The sequence below is a fragment of the Myzus persicae genome, unplaced genomic scaffold (assembly GCF_001856785.1).
Source record: "Myzus persicae strain clone G006 unplaced genomic scaffold, MPER_G0061.0, whole genome shotgun sequence".
Lineage (NCBI taxonomy): Eukaryota > Metazoa > Arthropoda > Insecta > Hemiptera > Aphididae > Myzus > Myzus persicae.
Genome location: NW_019102076.1, coordinates 294,059 through 306,895, shown reverse-complemented (window position 1 = coordinate 306,895; position 12,837 = coordinate 294,059). Strand labels below are relative to the sequence as shown.

The window sequence follows — 12,837 nt, the reverse complement described above, 5'->3', positions numbered from 1 at the left end:
TGTGGAAATGCAATAATTGTATTTTTGATTGTACGTATGTAACTATACATGGTATACAACTATACAAGTATAACTCATAAATTCATGATCTTAAATTCGTTTTCATCTTCGTTAATACTTGCCAATCGATGTTCGCTTGGAATATTGTGTACGTTATTGTAATTCTTTAAAAATTATAAAAACTATATTAATAAAAACCAATAGCTTCACTAATTCTAAGTAAAAATAAATACCTCATAAGCTAAACTATGTAATGATTGAGCATTGCCTTGTCCAGTTCGTTCTACCATTTGGTATAAAAATCCACCTTTATTTTTCAATAAATTATATGGATGATCAAATTCAACTACCGTACCAGCGTCAATTACAAGTATCTTATCAGAATCCATCACTGTATTCAAACGATGTGCAATTGTTAATACTGTACACTTACTAAATTTATTTCTTATAGTTTTTTGAATCAAAGAATCAGTTCTAAAACGTAGAAATTAGAAACATTATTTTAGTAGGTACCCCCATTCGTACATAATTTACATTTCATTATGTTTTTAAATTCTAATTTCTTACTGTGGATCAACATTTGCAGTGGCTTCGTCTAAAACGAGAATTTTATTATTTCGTATAATTGCTCTAGCCAAGCATACTAATTGTCTTTGACCAACACTGAAATTAGAACCACCTTCTGACATTTTCGAATTTAGACCATTTGACAAATTTTCTACTACGTATTTGAGCTCCACCTTATTATAATTATACTTAAGTATGGTTCAATATAAAACACATTTTGTACTTCTAAATAGGTAGGTATTTAAAATAAAAATGTTACTTCATCTAAAGCTTTCCAAAGAACTTGATCTGTGTATTCATCAAATGGATCTAAATTTGTTCTCATTGTTCCTGAAAACAAAACTGGTTCTTGAGGTATGATGGAAATTTTGGATCGCAAGTCGTGTAATCCCAATTCGTGTATTTCCACACCATCGATAATTATGTTACCCTCGTTAACAGCTAATCTAAATAATGCTGCAATCAAAGATGATTTTCCTGCACCAGTTCTTCCAATGATTCCAATCTAATGAAGCACAACAACTTATATTTACTTGAATATTACGATTTATAATGCATTAATAACCAAGTACCTATCGTAGATGTTTAGATGTACAAAGTACCTATATAGTAGTGATATGTATTTACTTAATACCTACTTAGAAATATAAAATATTGATAAAATCTAGTATGCAATGTCGCAATGATGCATATTCATAGAATGAAATATTTTTATAATCACATGACACACACCATGAATTGTCTTACCCTCTTACTTATTAAATATAAATTATACCGAGTAAATTAGTGAAATAAAGTTACTGTAAATGGCAAGTATACATAACATCTAATAATTTAATTTGTTTAATTTTACCTATTAATTCTTAATTCTACCTACCTAATAATCTTTTCATATTCATAATGTTAATATATGGGTATTTTAGTGTTATCAAATAACGAATGTCAAATAAAAACAAATCAATTAATTCCTGATTTGCAAATGATTTGTCTAAATTCAATTGTTTATATTATTTTGAAAGCTAATTCTTAGCGCCCAGACGATAATATGCATTTATAGATTTTTTTAAATATTACATTGTGGCTTGGCATGGCGCGTTGGCTGTTATCAGTCGCGGAATGCGACTGGGAGTAAGTAACGGCCACAGCTACTAGCTCCCGGATGGATGACCATCCGGATTTATAGTAGTTAAAAAAATAAAAACCTTGCCACACATACACGTGTTTGCTACCTACTGTAACAACCCAAACAATCGTAAAAACAACCTACAGTACCAACCTTACCTCTACCACAGTTCATAACCCCTACAACAGCTAATAGCCTTAGTCGACGGGCTTAAGTTGAATAAAAAAAAAAATATTACATTGGGAGAACTTTGCACTAAGTTATATATTTGAATCTAAGATTAATAATTTAGTTTGAATAGTTATAAAATATCAATTAGATGTATAATATCTATATTTAAAAAACATCATTATTACACATGTCTAAACATTTTTTAAAATCTATTTCTGTACACTTTATTGTTATTTTGTGAATAATATTGTTCAGTGTAATTACCTAGTACCTACCTACTTAGTACAAAAAGAATTCAATTATAATATAGTCCTGTATATTATAAATACTAGTAATTAATGTACTTAGTTACTAAATAATAGGTACCTAAGTAGTATACCTATTTAATACAATTTATTTAACATGTTAAAAGAAAATAAATTGCATTTTTAACCAAATTTTTATACCATAATTTTTTATTTTTATTTATTTAGAACTAGCTGGACTTCTACCCGTTCTGCGTCCAGGCCATCAGTCGATTAGATATTATTAACATTCATATTTATTTTCATAGATTTATACAGTTCATTATTATAAATCCGTTAAATCACACACCACTATTAGTTTTTTTTTTTTTATAAAACAATAAGTTTCATTTTTGTTGGTATAGATTATATAGATTATTATGTATACCTATTGAATATTAATCCGTTAAAGAGTGCCACTAGTAGCAACCTTGCATCTTTACTTTCTGTTGTCAGGAGGTATATTTTGTGATTTCATATGGATACTACCTTCCCCTGATCTGGCTGAATATCTATATTGAATTTCAAGCGAATCAGATGAGTAATTTTAACGATTATGAGTGTGGAAAAAAGCGACATTCATTTATATTTATATTGATAGATATAGATAATACTTTGTGATTTTTAATGATTATAACTTAAAAATGCAACAAAATATTGCATATATTATATGTTTTTACACGATTATGCAGTCTGTTGAGACTTTGAGAGTAAAAATTGTCAACAATTCATTCAACACTCCAAAACAGGTTCATAGGTAGGAAAAAAGTTTTTTTTTTACATAGGTAGGTAGGTACTTGAGAATATTTCATTTATAAGGGCACATTTAGCTTCTTTAACATATTTTGAAATATTTTGTAAATTGTGAGAAAATAAATTATTTTTTTAAATTTTAATATAATTTTAGGACTTATGGTTCATGGTAGGTATCTAAAATATATTCTTTAAACATTTACCAAGCAACTTTTTTTATCATTTTGAAATAATGTAAATAGCACTCAGTGATAATTATATTGTATGTTGCTGTGATGTAACGCATTACTTTACAAACCTAACTTATACTGATAATACCGATGAGAACCATACACTATTTGTTTATCAAATGTCCGAATATTTGGTTTTTCAACAGTTTATAGAATCGTTCAACACAAAAGACGCCATATCTTCGCCATCTTGTAAGGCATTCGGCCCGGCTCTGAGGTTATTGTTTGACATATTAATACTATCGTCTTTGTGGTATAAAGAAGATATCACTATTATTGATTTTGTTTCTTAAATATGTCATGATAAAACAATATTTACAGTCCAACTTTCAGTCAAACTGTGATAAGCATATTGTGTTACATTGCTCTGTATGCCTATTGCTCAGTGAAATTATTTGCAGTAAAGTACTAAAATTCATTAATATTACTTTTTCCGCAGCTTCAATGTTGATATTGAGATTTTTTAAAACAAATGGTGTATCCAAGTCATAACGCAGATAAAGCTGTTTGAAAATAATTTGACCATTATTGGGCCAGTCTGTCGGCGGCAATTTATCTGAATTATATAACATAAATATTTTATGAACCTTAAAAACAAATTTATTCGGATTTTTTGTCATCTACAGGTATAGTGGTACAGGTACACATGTAATTTATATTACTTTATATGGTATAAGGCTGTTAAATAGTTCTTACCGGGTGCTGTTTCAAGTGCTGATTCCTGTGGTACATCTGTATATTCTAGGATTCTTTCTACAGACGTCATTTGGTTTTCCAAGTCTGCCGAATGCCTCATTACCCATTGGAACATAGTAGATAAAACAATTGATTGTGTTACAACCAAACCAACATATCTCCCATTTGTAACTGAAATTTATGTAATAAGACAGGAGTACTATTCTACACTCTCAGCATTATAAAATGTAATGTACTAATATAATATTCAAATTATATATATTTACCATCACTAATCAATATAAAAGAAAATATTACATGACTTATATAGAACATGCAGGACATATTCAACCAAAAACCGAACGCCCTACTTAGAGTGATAAACAAATACCAAGCCGATGAGTGTAAATCCTGGAAAAGTTTCGAGTATTAATTGCAGCACACTATGGAGAAAAGTATTTGCTGATTAATTTAGTCACAGTCTTTCACTCACTTGATGGCTGGTAAACTCTTGGATAAGAATTTGTTCAACATTAAACGCTCTTATTGTTGTCAGCCCTTGAAGCGATGAATTCACGTGAGTGAATATTGGACTTCGTGCTAATTAATTTTAAATAAATAGTAATAATAAAAAGTTCAAATACCAGTGGTTTTTATTTCATTACATGTATACTATAATAAATTCAATAGGTACTTACTAACACCTTCTAGACGTTTGACATTACGAGTTGTTGTCATAAAAATAGTTCTTATTTTTAAAAATAATATTATTAAGACGAATGTTGGTAAAGCCAAATAGGGATTGACAATTCCTACTGTTGTTATTATTCCAAACGCCACCAATCCAATCTAATAATATTTAATATTATGAAAAATTACATAGGTACCTACTCATAAACCAGTAAATGTCAAATAAATATATATGAAAGGATTAGTTTACTTGTATACAATTAATCAACACAGAAGGTAACATTTCGTCAATGAGTCCTATATCTTTCGAAAACCGATTGAGGATTCGCCCTAATATGAAATTGCTTTATTAAAATCTAATTTTATAGCTAAAAAATAATCTTATCTATCATATCACCCGATGGAGTTTTATTCAGAAAAGTCATTGTTGCTCTTGTAATGGAACTGAACATACGGTTATACAAATTCATGGACGCTTTTGTGCACACGTATACCTGTAAAGTGGATTGGACTAATGCAGATATTATGATCAAGAATGTTAGCATAGCGAAAACAATAACACATGTTTGTCTTGATGCAGTCCACGATGTCAATAATGCATCAGATGAATCCTTTAAGGATGTACTGTCTGAAACCAAAGGTGTGTTCGTTCGAAAAATCTTTTCTTCCAAATTAATCCTAAACAAACCACATGATGCTTTTAACAAATATTTAACTAATTAAATAGATATTTGATGAGTGTTTTAAGAATATTACCAATAAGTTATCCAGTAATCTGCACCCGACGATAGTATTTGTGTGAGAATGCATACCAAAAATAATCCTAATACTTTGCAATAATGTCCACCCACAAATATATATGCAAAATAAACACCAAGTGCCACATTTCCAGTAGAATGTGTTTCTAATATTTTGACGGGCTCAGTATGGTTTACCTTAACGGTTTTCATTTTTTTGACAGATGGTGTGGCCGGATTTAAAATCGACTCGTGCAAATTGTTATACATAGAATATTTTTTTTTGGTATTGTTTTTTCCAACCAAATTTTCGTCATTGATGTTTAAAATTGGTGTTTTTGTGGAGTATCCGAAAATTTTCGTAAAATATAAATTTGGTGATTCTTCAAGTTCTTGATATGAACCCTCTGCCAATACTTTTGCCTATTGAAAAAAAAATGTATTAACTTATTGAATATGTGTCCTACACAAACGTTATGTTTTGTTTATCTAATAAATAATTACATTTTCCATTATAACAATGTGATCGACGTTTATTAAGTATTGTATTTGATGGGTTATCAGTATACAAGTCTTTTCTTTTAGATAATCTATATATAAAAAAAAGAAGAATATGGATATCTTAAAATTTAAGAATACGATTTGAATATTTTAGGAGAAACATTACCAGTTATGCATTTTTCAAATATATGCATTCCTACACGAGTATCAACTGCTGATAGAGGATCATCCAATAAATAAATATCCGCTTGTTTGTATATAGCTCTGATGTAGAATATTTTGATTTATTAATAATTATTCAACTATAATATTGATAGGTATACGATTAAAGGACAATGTCATGCAACTAAGCTTTCATTATTGAAATGAATTTAAAAAATATCTACCAAATAATTAGATTGGTACTATGATTTACGAGATACCGAGACACGGGCATCTGGAAAGTCGATCTAATTGTGGTTAAGCAATGACAGGAACAGAAAACAATTGTTGCTATCCTACCAGTTAACTGTATAGTTGCATGAGTTAAATCATTTTTTATATACCATGATTATAAGTTTATAATTTACATTTGTTTATAACTACCATACCTTGCTAAATTTACTCTTGATTTTTGACCGCCACTAAGAGAAACTCCCTTCTCACCAACTATTGTTCTATCACCATATGGAAACTGCTCCAAATCTGTTTTTAACGCGCATACTTTTATAACCTATTTAAAACAAGATAATGAGTAATATAAATTTTTTTTGTACATTTAAATCTGTAATTGAACAGTCATAAAATGAACTTACTGTTTTATAACGTTCATTGTCCATTGGTGATCCAAATAAAATATTTTGTTTCACAGACCCTGAAAATAACCATGGTTCTTGCGATGCGTATGACACTACACCACCCACAGAAATACTTCCTTTCATAAGTGGTAATTCTTGTAAAATTGCTTGTATTAATGAACTCTTTGAAAAAAATATATAGACAAATGTACAGATCGTTTGAATTCATTGTTATAAATTAAACCATACTTTTCCAGCTCCTACTGGACCAATTATTGCAACTAATCGATTTGGGGTTGCAGTTATGTTTATATTTTCTAAAGTATTATTAACTTGAGAGACTGCCCACTTGGCAGTAACATTCAAAAACGATACTCCAAAATTACTGAACTGTTTTGCTTCACTCTCATCAGTGATCTTATACGACGCTTTACTATTATAGTCAATTATATTTTTATCTGCATCTTTAGCTTTTATACGGTTGTTTGGTTGCTTATCCTTTTCCTCATTCAAAAGAAAATCCTGAAAAATTATTTTTCAATTATCCTGATTACAATATAAAAATTAGGCACACCTCGATCCTTTTAATTGAGACTAGTAATTCAGCAGTTTTACCTATACCCGGTGGAAAAGTGATTGTCAATGCTCTCCGCAAAATGTTATAATACGAAGTTATCACAAATACCTAGAACCAATTATGAAAATAATTATAATATAATATAATATGTATATTTAATAAAAGATTAAAAACCATTACTTTTGATGCTGTTATATAATTTCCGAATAATATGTACGAAAATAAAGTCACAAATAATGCAATTCTTGTGTTAAACAAAAAGAACGAGGACAAAATTCCTTTGATATAAGATGATTTTTTAATTTTGTTGATTTCTCTTCTACAATATCATACGATAATATTATTACCATTTAAATCGATTCACATTTATCTTATTTTTGATAATTTCTTACTTTCTAGAATGTTTTGCAAGATCGTCAAAAAATGGTTCCCATGAGTACATTTTTATCACTTGTAGGCCCATAATTATTTCATTAATTAGATGAACTCTCTGGTCCGTTCTTTTGGCAGTTTTTAATCTAATCTCAGATGTTTTCGACCCCAACCATACTTTAAGAACAATCGAAATAAAAGTTTAAAAATAGTTATCTTTTAAAAAAATTATTATTTCTGTATTCTTCACTTACATTGTAATGGTATAAACATAATTAATGTGGCTACACCAAGTAATGATGACACACTAACTTCTTGCCACAAAAAGTACGTCACTACTACTGTTTCTAAAGGACCAATCCATAAAAAAGGTATATATATAAGTGATGTGTCAAACCGATTTACGTCGTTTGATATTAAGTTTAATATTTTAGCTGTTATAAAAGCTTTGATATTAAGTTTAATATTTGGCCAGCGGAGGTTTGGTCTAAAGAATTCACTTTCAGTCGTAGTGCCTTAAACAATATGTAAGATTATCGTATATTGTTATTCTTAATAATAAGACATAACAGGAGAAATACAAACTATGGGTAGTATACCTTTCTGTAAATGATATTGCATGTTGCTATTCGCATTTTCATAGCTAGATGTGAACTTATCATATCATAACCACTAAAAATAATTATCCTTATTAATAAAATTATGACTAAGCCAATTGATAAATATATTCCGACAATGCCAACCGATGAATTCTTTTCAAAATGGTCAACAATTTGTCCAACAATGGTTGATATGCTTATGCTGTATTTGAAGAAAAAATTAGGAATGTCAAATACTTGAATTTGAGTTAGAAATTAAAAATTTCAATAAATATTTTTTTGTGGTTTTGATGCAATAAATTATGATTTTAATTTTACCTTAAAATAATTTCCATTATTGCAATATAAATTCCTATGAACATAAATGTTGATCCAAACATTCTAAATAGCGTATAAAAAAAGCTTGGCTTTTGATTTTTTTTCTTTGAGATTATCAATTCCTCATTCCATAGTCTAAAATAGAAAGAATACATAAATAATGTTTTTTTTATATTTTCATACATACAAAGAATAAATTTAATACTTATGTAATTTGTTGCCCAGTAACTCTGACGAATCTTCTTTCAAAATCGTATATAAATCATTTAAATCTAAATCTTGTTTTAATCCTTTTTTGATAATTTCTAAAACCCAACTTAAAAAGATAACATATTATTATAGACAACGCATAACAGCATGTTATTAATTTTTACAGACACCTTATAGCCTATAGGTATCAGAAATTGTAATATTGCTTATGCGGAGAAAACACAAAGATATACAAATTAAAACTAAAGTTCAAAACAGACACCTGTGTGTATCTAAACACATTTTATATTTTATAGTTTTATACTTTATAAAATATATTTATTCTCGGTAATTGAAATCTTCAGTTTTTGTTTAATATTTTACCACGTAGACCCAGCATAATAATTCTAAGCTAGATTAGTTAATACATGTTATCATTTACCTATATCCATAATTTATCGGTATCCACCAGTAATTACTAAAATAGTAAACATAACGAGAAATTATTTTTTTTAAATAAAAAAGAAATATGTTCTTTCCTTTATAGATTAGTATACTTATACCTTTTGTGCATTTGTACAAAATATCAAGTACAAAAGTGAATAGGTAGCTTGTTTAAACAAAATTTCAATATTAACTTTATGGATTATTTTTAAATCAACTGAACAGTTAATTAAACTAGTTAAGTTTTCATTAATTCAATATACAATTAATTAACTATTTAAGTTGAATCGTTAAAAATAAGTGAACTGTATACCCCAACAACTTTTTAACTAGTTGATGCACACTTTTTTGTATGTTTAGTATATTCAATTAATGAGAACCACATTTTTTTTAAACTTCAGTTCCTTTTGGGTGGACGAAATAATTATAAATAGTGGTAGGCGTAGATGTTATTATGTTTACCTAAATGTAATAATTCCAAAAATATTAGCTTCCGATCGAGGATTAGGTAGTTTTTCTTCTTTGTACGTCGCATCCATGTTAAATCTACAATAGTAAAAATATGTATTAGGGTAGGTACCTACGTTTTTTTATGAAATTAAAATGTAACCATTTCGATATTATGAAATAACTAATAAGATATTTCTCATTGAACCCGTAGTTATTGTGATTTTTAACTCTCACAACTAATAATAATTATATATATTTAAGGTTTATTTTATATTTAATTTTTTCAGATACTGAAATTATGATCATAAAAATAAATTTGGTTGAGTTAGGTATTTTCATAAATACATTAATTTGTGTTCAATATTAATGGAGAATCACATATGTGATACTCTGAAATGGCATCAGTATTATAATATATTATAATATGTATTCCAGATATTAATATGTGAAAGAACAATAATTAATGTGATCGACCTACGAATATTCAAAGAATAAAAAACAATTTGCAATGAGTGTTATTGTCCCTAATATTTTATAACTTTCGAAGAATTAAACAAGTTTTTACATTATTTCTTTATATTTGTATGTATTCATATTGCTAACACTTACATTATAAATAATTCGAGTATATTAAATGAAAATTGCTAAAATAAAATTAGGAGAATAATAATAATAATAATTGTAATAATGTACCAACTTAACATAGATTAGATTCAGAGAAAAGCTTAAAATGTATTGGTTTTTCAATGGTATGTGTTGCTTTTTATTTATTTATTTTTGTGTCTGTCACAGTAGTCATCTTTCGGAGGAGTAGAAAAGTTACAATCTTGAGATTGTAGATTAGCCTCTGTAAGAAATTGGTTACAGTTAGTACTTTGGAGGTTCTACAGTGAAAAAAGTTACGAAAAATCGAGAAAATGTACACAGTGTTAATTAAAATATTAATAATTTTAGATACTTGAAACCTGAAATTGTCACCGTACATTTACATATACATTGATACCTATTAGCATATTTTAAATTTAAACATAATATAATTTTCAAAGTATTTTGGCTCTATTTGGACATTTCACATTTTTCAATTTTTGCAGACTTTTTTCAATGAGCTAAATTCAGATGTTTAATAACTGGATTGATGTCATGTGACCCGCAGTTAATATTTAATGCATAGACAGCGAATTTTAAATATTTACTCTGCATTCATTCTAACTGACAACCACCAGACGCTATGCGTGAATTCCACACATCATAGATTCATAGCCGTATTCCTTAGTTCAAGTATTGACTTTACCAACGAGCAAAATAGTTTTAATAGAGTGAATTGATCTATTATAAAATTAAAAGGTAAGATTTATATCTAGGGCCCCACGTAGCCTTTTATTAATATTATTATTTTTAATTTAATTATGATTTATGATCATTTTAAAATGTACAAGGTCGTAAATTACTTAAGAATAATAATATCAATAAAAACCTACTCGGGGCCCCAGACATAAACTTTACCTTTTAATTTTATAATAGATCAATTTACTCTAATATCAAAACTAAAACCATACTATTGAACTAAACGTGTACCACGTATACTACATAAACTAAAATTAGTTATGTCGTAAGTGTGTAAGACGGAGACAAATCTAACAAATCTAACCAAACTTCCCGACCAATTTATTATTTTCGTTATGATAGATCTTGCGTTATATAAAAATGTTTGTTTCTCATCCAGTTGTTTGCTTTGCAACTCACCATAGTTATACGTTTATTAAACAGTATAGCTGCATTTCACGGGTTTTAATTTTTTGATTGAGTTTTTTTAAAATTTTGTTCAATATGGATGAAATAATTAATAATTCTTATGAAACAAAAATTTGACGAAGAGAACGAGAGTGTGAAAATAATAGTGCTATTTTATCTAGTGAAAAATATTTGAATACCAAATCTGGCGTTTAAAAATGAAAATTAGAAAAACACAAGCCCGTGATTTATGACTTGTTAAACATCACCTTTTGACAACAATAAATGGCGTTGAAAAATTAATTTACCTGTTTAATGAAAACGATACTAATTTCAAAATATATGTTATGAATTTATGATATTTTAACTAGTTGTTATAGTTTAAACATCTTAACGATTCATAATCTGTAATTTTATAATATGACTAGTAATTGTATGCGTTTCCTAGATAAAGTATATAATATTTATATAAGTAATTTCAATGTAAGCACTTTAACTAGAACGTTATGTTAAATTATAAAATAACTGGTTCAATACTTTACTGATTTAATCTAATGGTAACATAATATATGTTATATACCTTCGTACTTACAGAAAATGAAGTAATCGTTATATCCGAAATCGTAGACAATATTATAAATGTAAAAAAAAAAAATAATAATAATTAAGACTATATAGTAAATTTAGTATATTATAAACTTATATTCAATCACTAATTTCATACACTGCCGATTTTTCTGATCAATTAAAACATAATTGTAATAATAATGACATAAACGGTATCAAAATCTAAAGTCGAGTGGTATATAAACCAAACATGCAATTGAAAAACCACACATCATTGTAACATGATATATTAATATTCATCGCTCCACCAGAATCCAAAATAGTAATTTTCATAATAACGTTAATCATTTATGATAATATATTATGTTATAAGTTGTCATACCACAAAGATTATTTGATGCCTTTAAATACAACTTTAAATGGTTTAATATAAAACATTTATACATCAAAGTATTTTTTATATCCAACAAATCATTTGTAGGTATAGACGGTATAGTATGGACTTTGATGTCTACCGCTCATCCATTTTATATTATTACATTATACATTTATTTTTACTTGTATATAAATATAGATATCGTGTTAATAGGTATAGAGCATAATTATAATAATATAATTACATTTCATTAACTTCTATTCAATTTTACAAGACTGTAACCTCTCAAAGTCCTATTTACAAATGTACATTGTTGTGTCGTAAATTAAATAAAAAAAATCTTTTTAATTTTAATTACATTAACTCTTTATAATTGTTTATTCAATTATATACATAGTTGGTTAGATTTATAAATGTTTTCTTTTTCTTTTTTTGTTATTTAATTATTATTTATAAGTTGGTTATGCTTATGACATTTAATAAGTAATTTCTGTTTAAATTTATAACGTTATAACTTATAATGAGAGTTAGGATGTTGATGACCTAAAAAACACACGAAAATGTCTAGGGAAAAAAAGTGCAAAAATGCCCTAAAACCTTCATAAAATTACCTTAAAAATGATCTAAAAAACTGATCTAGTAAGTGAAAAAAAATTATTTATAAATAATAAATTGTATTAGAGATATGGGTGTAATTGAAATTTTAA

At 27.4% G+C, this 12,837-nt stretch overlaps 1 protein-coding gene and 1 long non-coding RNA gene across 2 annotated transcripts; one reads left to right on the top strand and one right to left on the bottom strand.

Moving 5' to 3' along the window:
• Positions 1–12,050, bottom strand: LOC111031159 (probable multidrug resistance-associated protein lethal(2)03659). The gene is made up of 27 exons (XM_022310991.1): positions 11,780–12,050; positions 9,469–9,552; positions 8,579–8,689; positions 8,374–8,508; positions 8,056–8,257; positions 7,929–7,971; positions 7,711–7,890; positions 7,477–7,633; positions 7,265–7,403; positions 7,082–7,192; positions 6,757–7,029; positions 6,526–6,690; positions 6,322–6,443; positions 5,898–5,995; positions 5,735–5,820; positions 5,250–5,653; positions 4,891–5,171; positions 4,744–4,823; positions 4,502–4,652; positions 4,297–4,403; positions 4,091–4,214; positions 3,825–3,995; positions 3,557–3,684; positions 827–1,072; positions 568–740; positions 234–474; positions 1–164 (listed from the first exon to the last, which is right to left on the bottom strand). Exons 2-27 carry the CDS (start codon positions 9,543–9,545, stop codon positions 75–77), a joined length of 4,095 nt encoding a protein of 1,364 aa, XP_022166683.1. The 5' UTR covers positions 9,546–9,552; positions 11,780–12,050; the 3' UTR covers positions 1–74.
• LOC111031160 lies at positions 3,674–4,288 on the top strand. The gene is made up of 3 exons (XR_002604169.1): positions 3,674–3,768; positions 3,874–4,051; positions 4,135–4,288. It is a non-coding gene; the product is annotated as an uncharacterized LOC111031160 (long non-coding RNA).
• Positions 12,051–12,837: the final 787 nt, after the last annotated feature.

Bases quoted from the DNA above. Each gene is read 5' to 3' on its own strand.
- LOC111031159 (XM_022310991.1), bottom strand. From the start codon at position 9,545: ATGGATGCGACGTACAAAGAAGAAAAACTACCTAATCCTCGATCGGAA. The intron at 4,824-4,890 runs GTGATATGATAG...ATTTCATATTAG, and splicing joins TCTGAATAAAACTCCATCGG to GGCGAATCCTCAATCGGTTT. The intron at 475-567 runs GTAAGAAATTAG...TCTACGTTTTAG, and splicing joins ACTGCAAATGTTGATCCACA to AACTGATTCTTTGATTCAAA.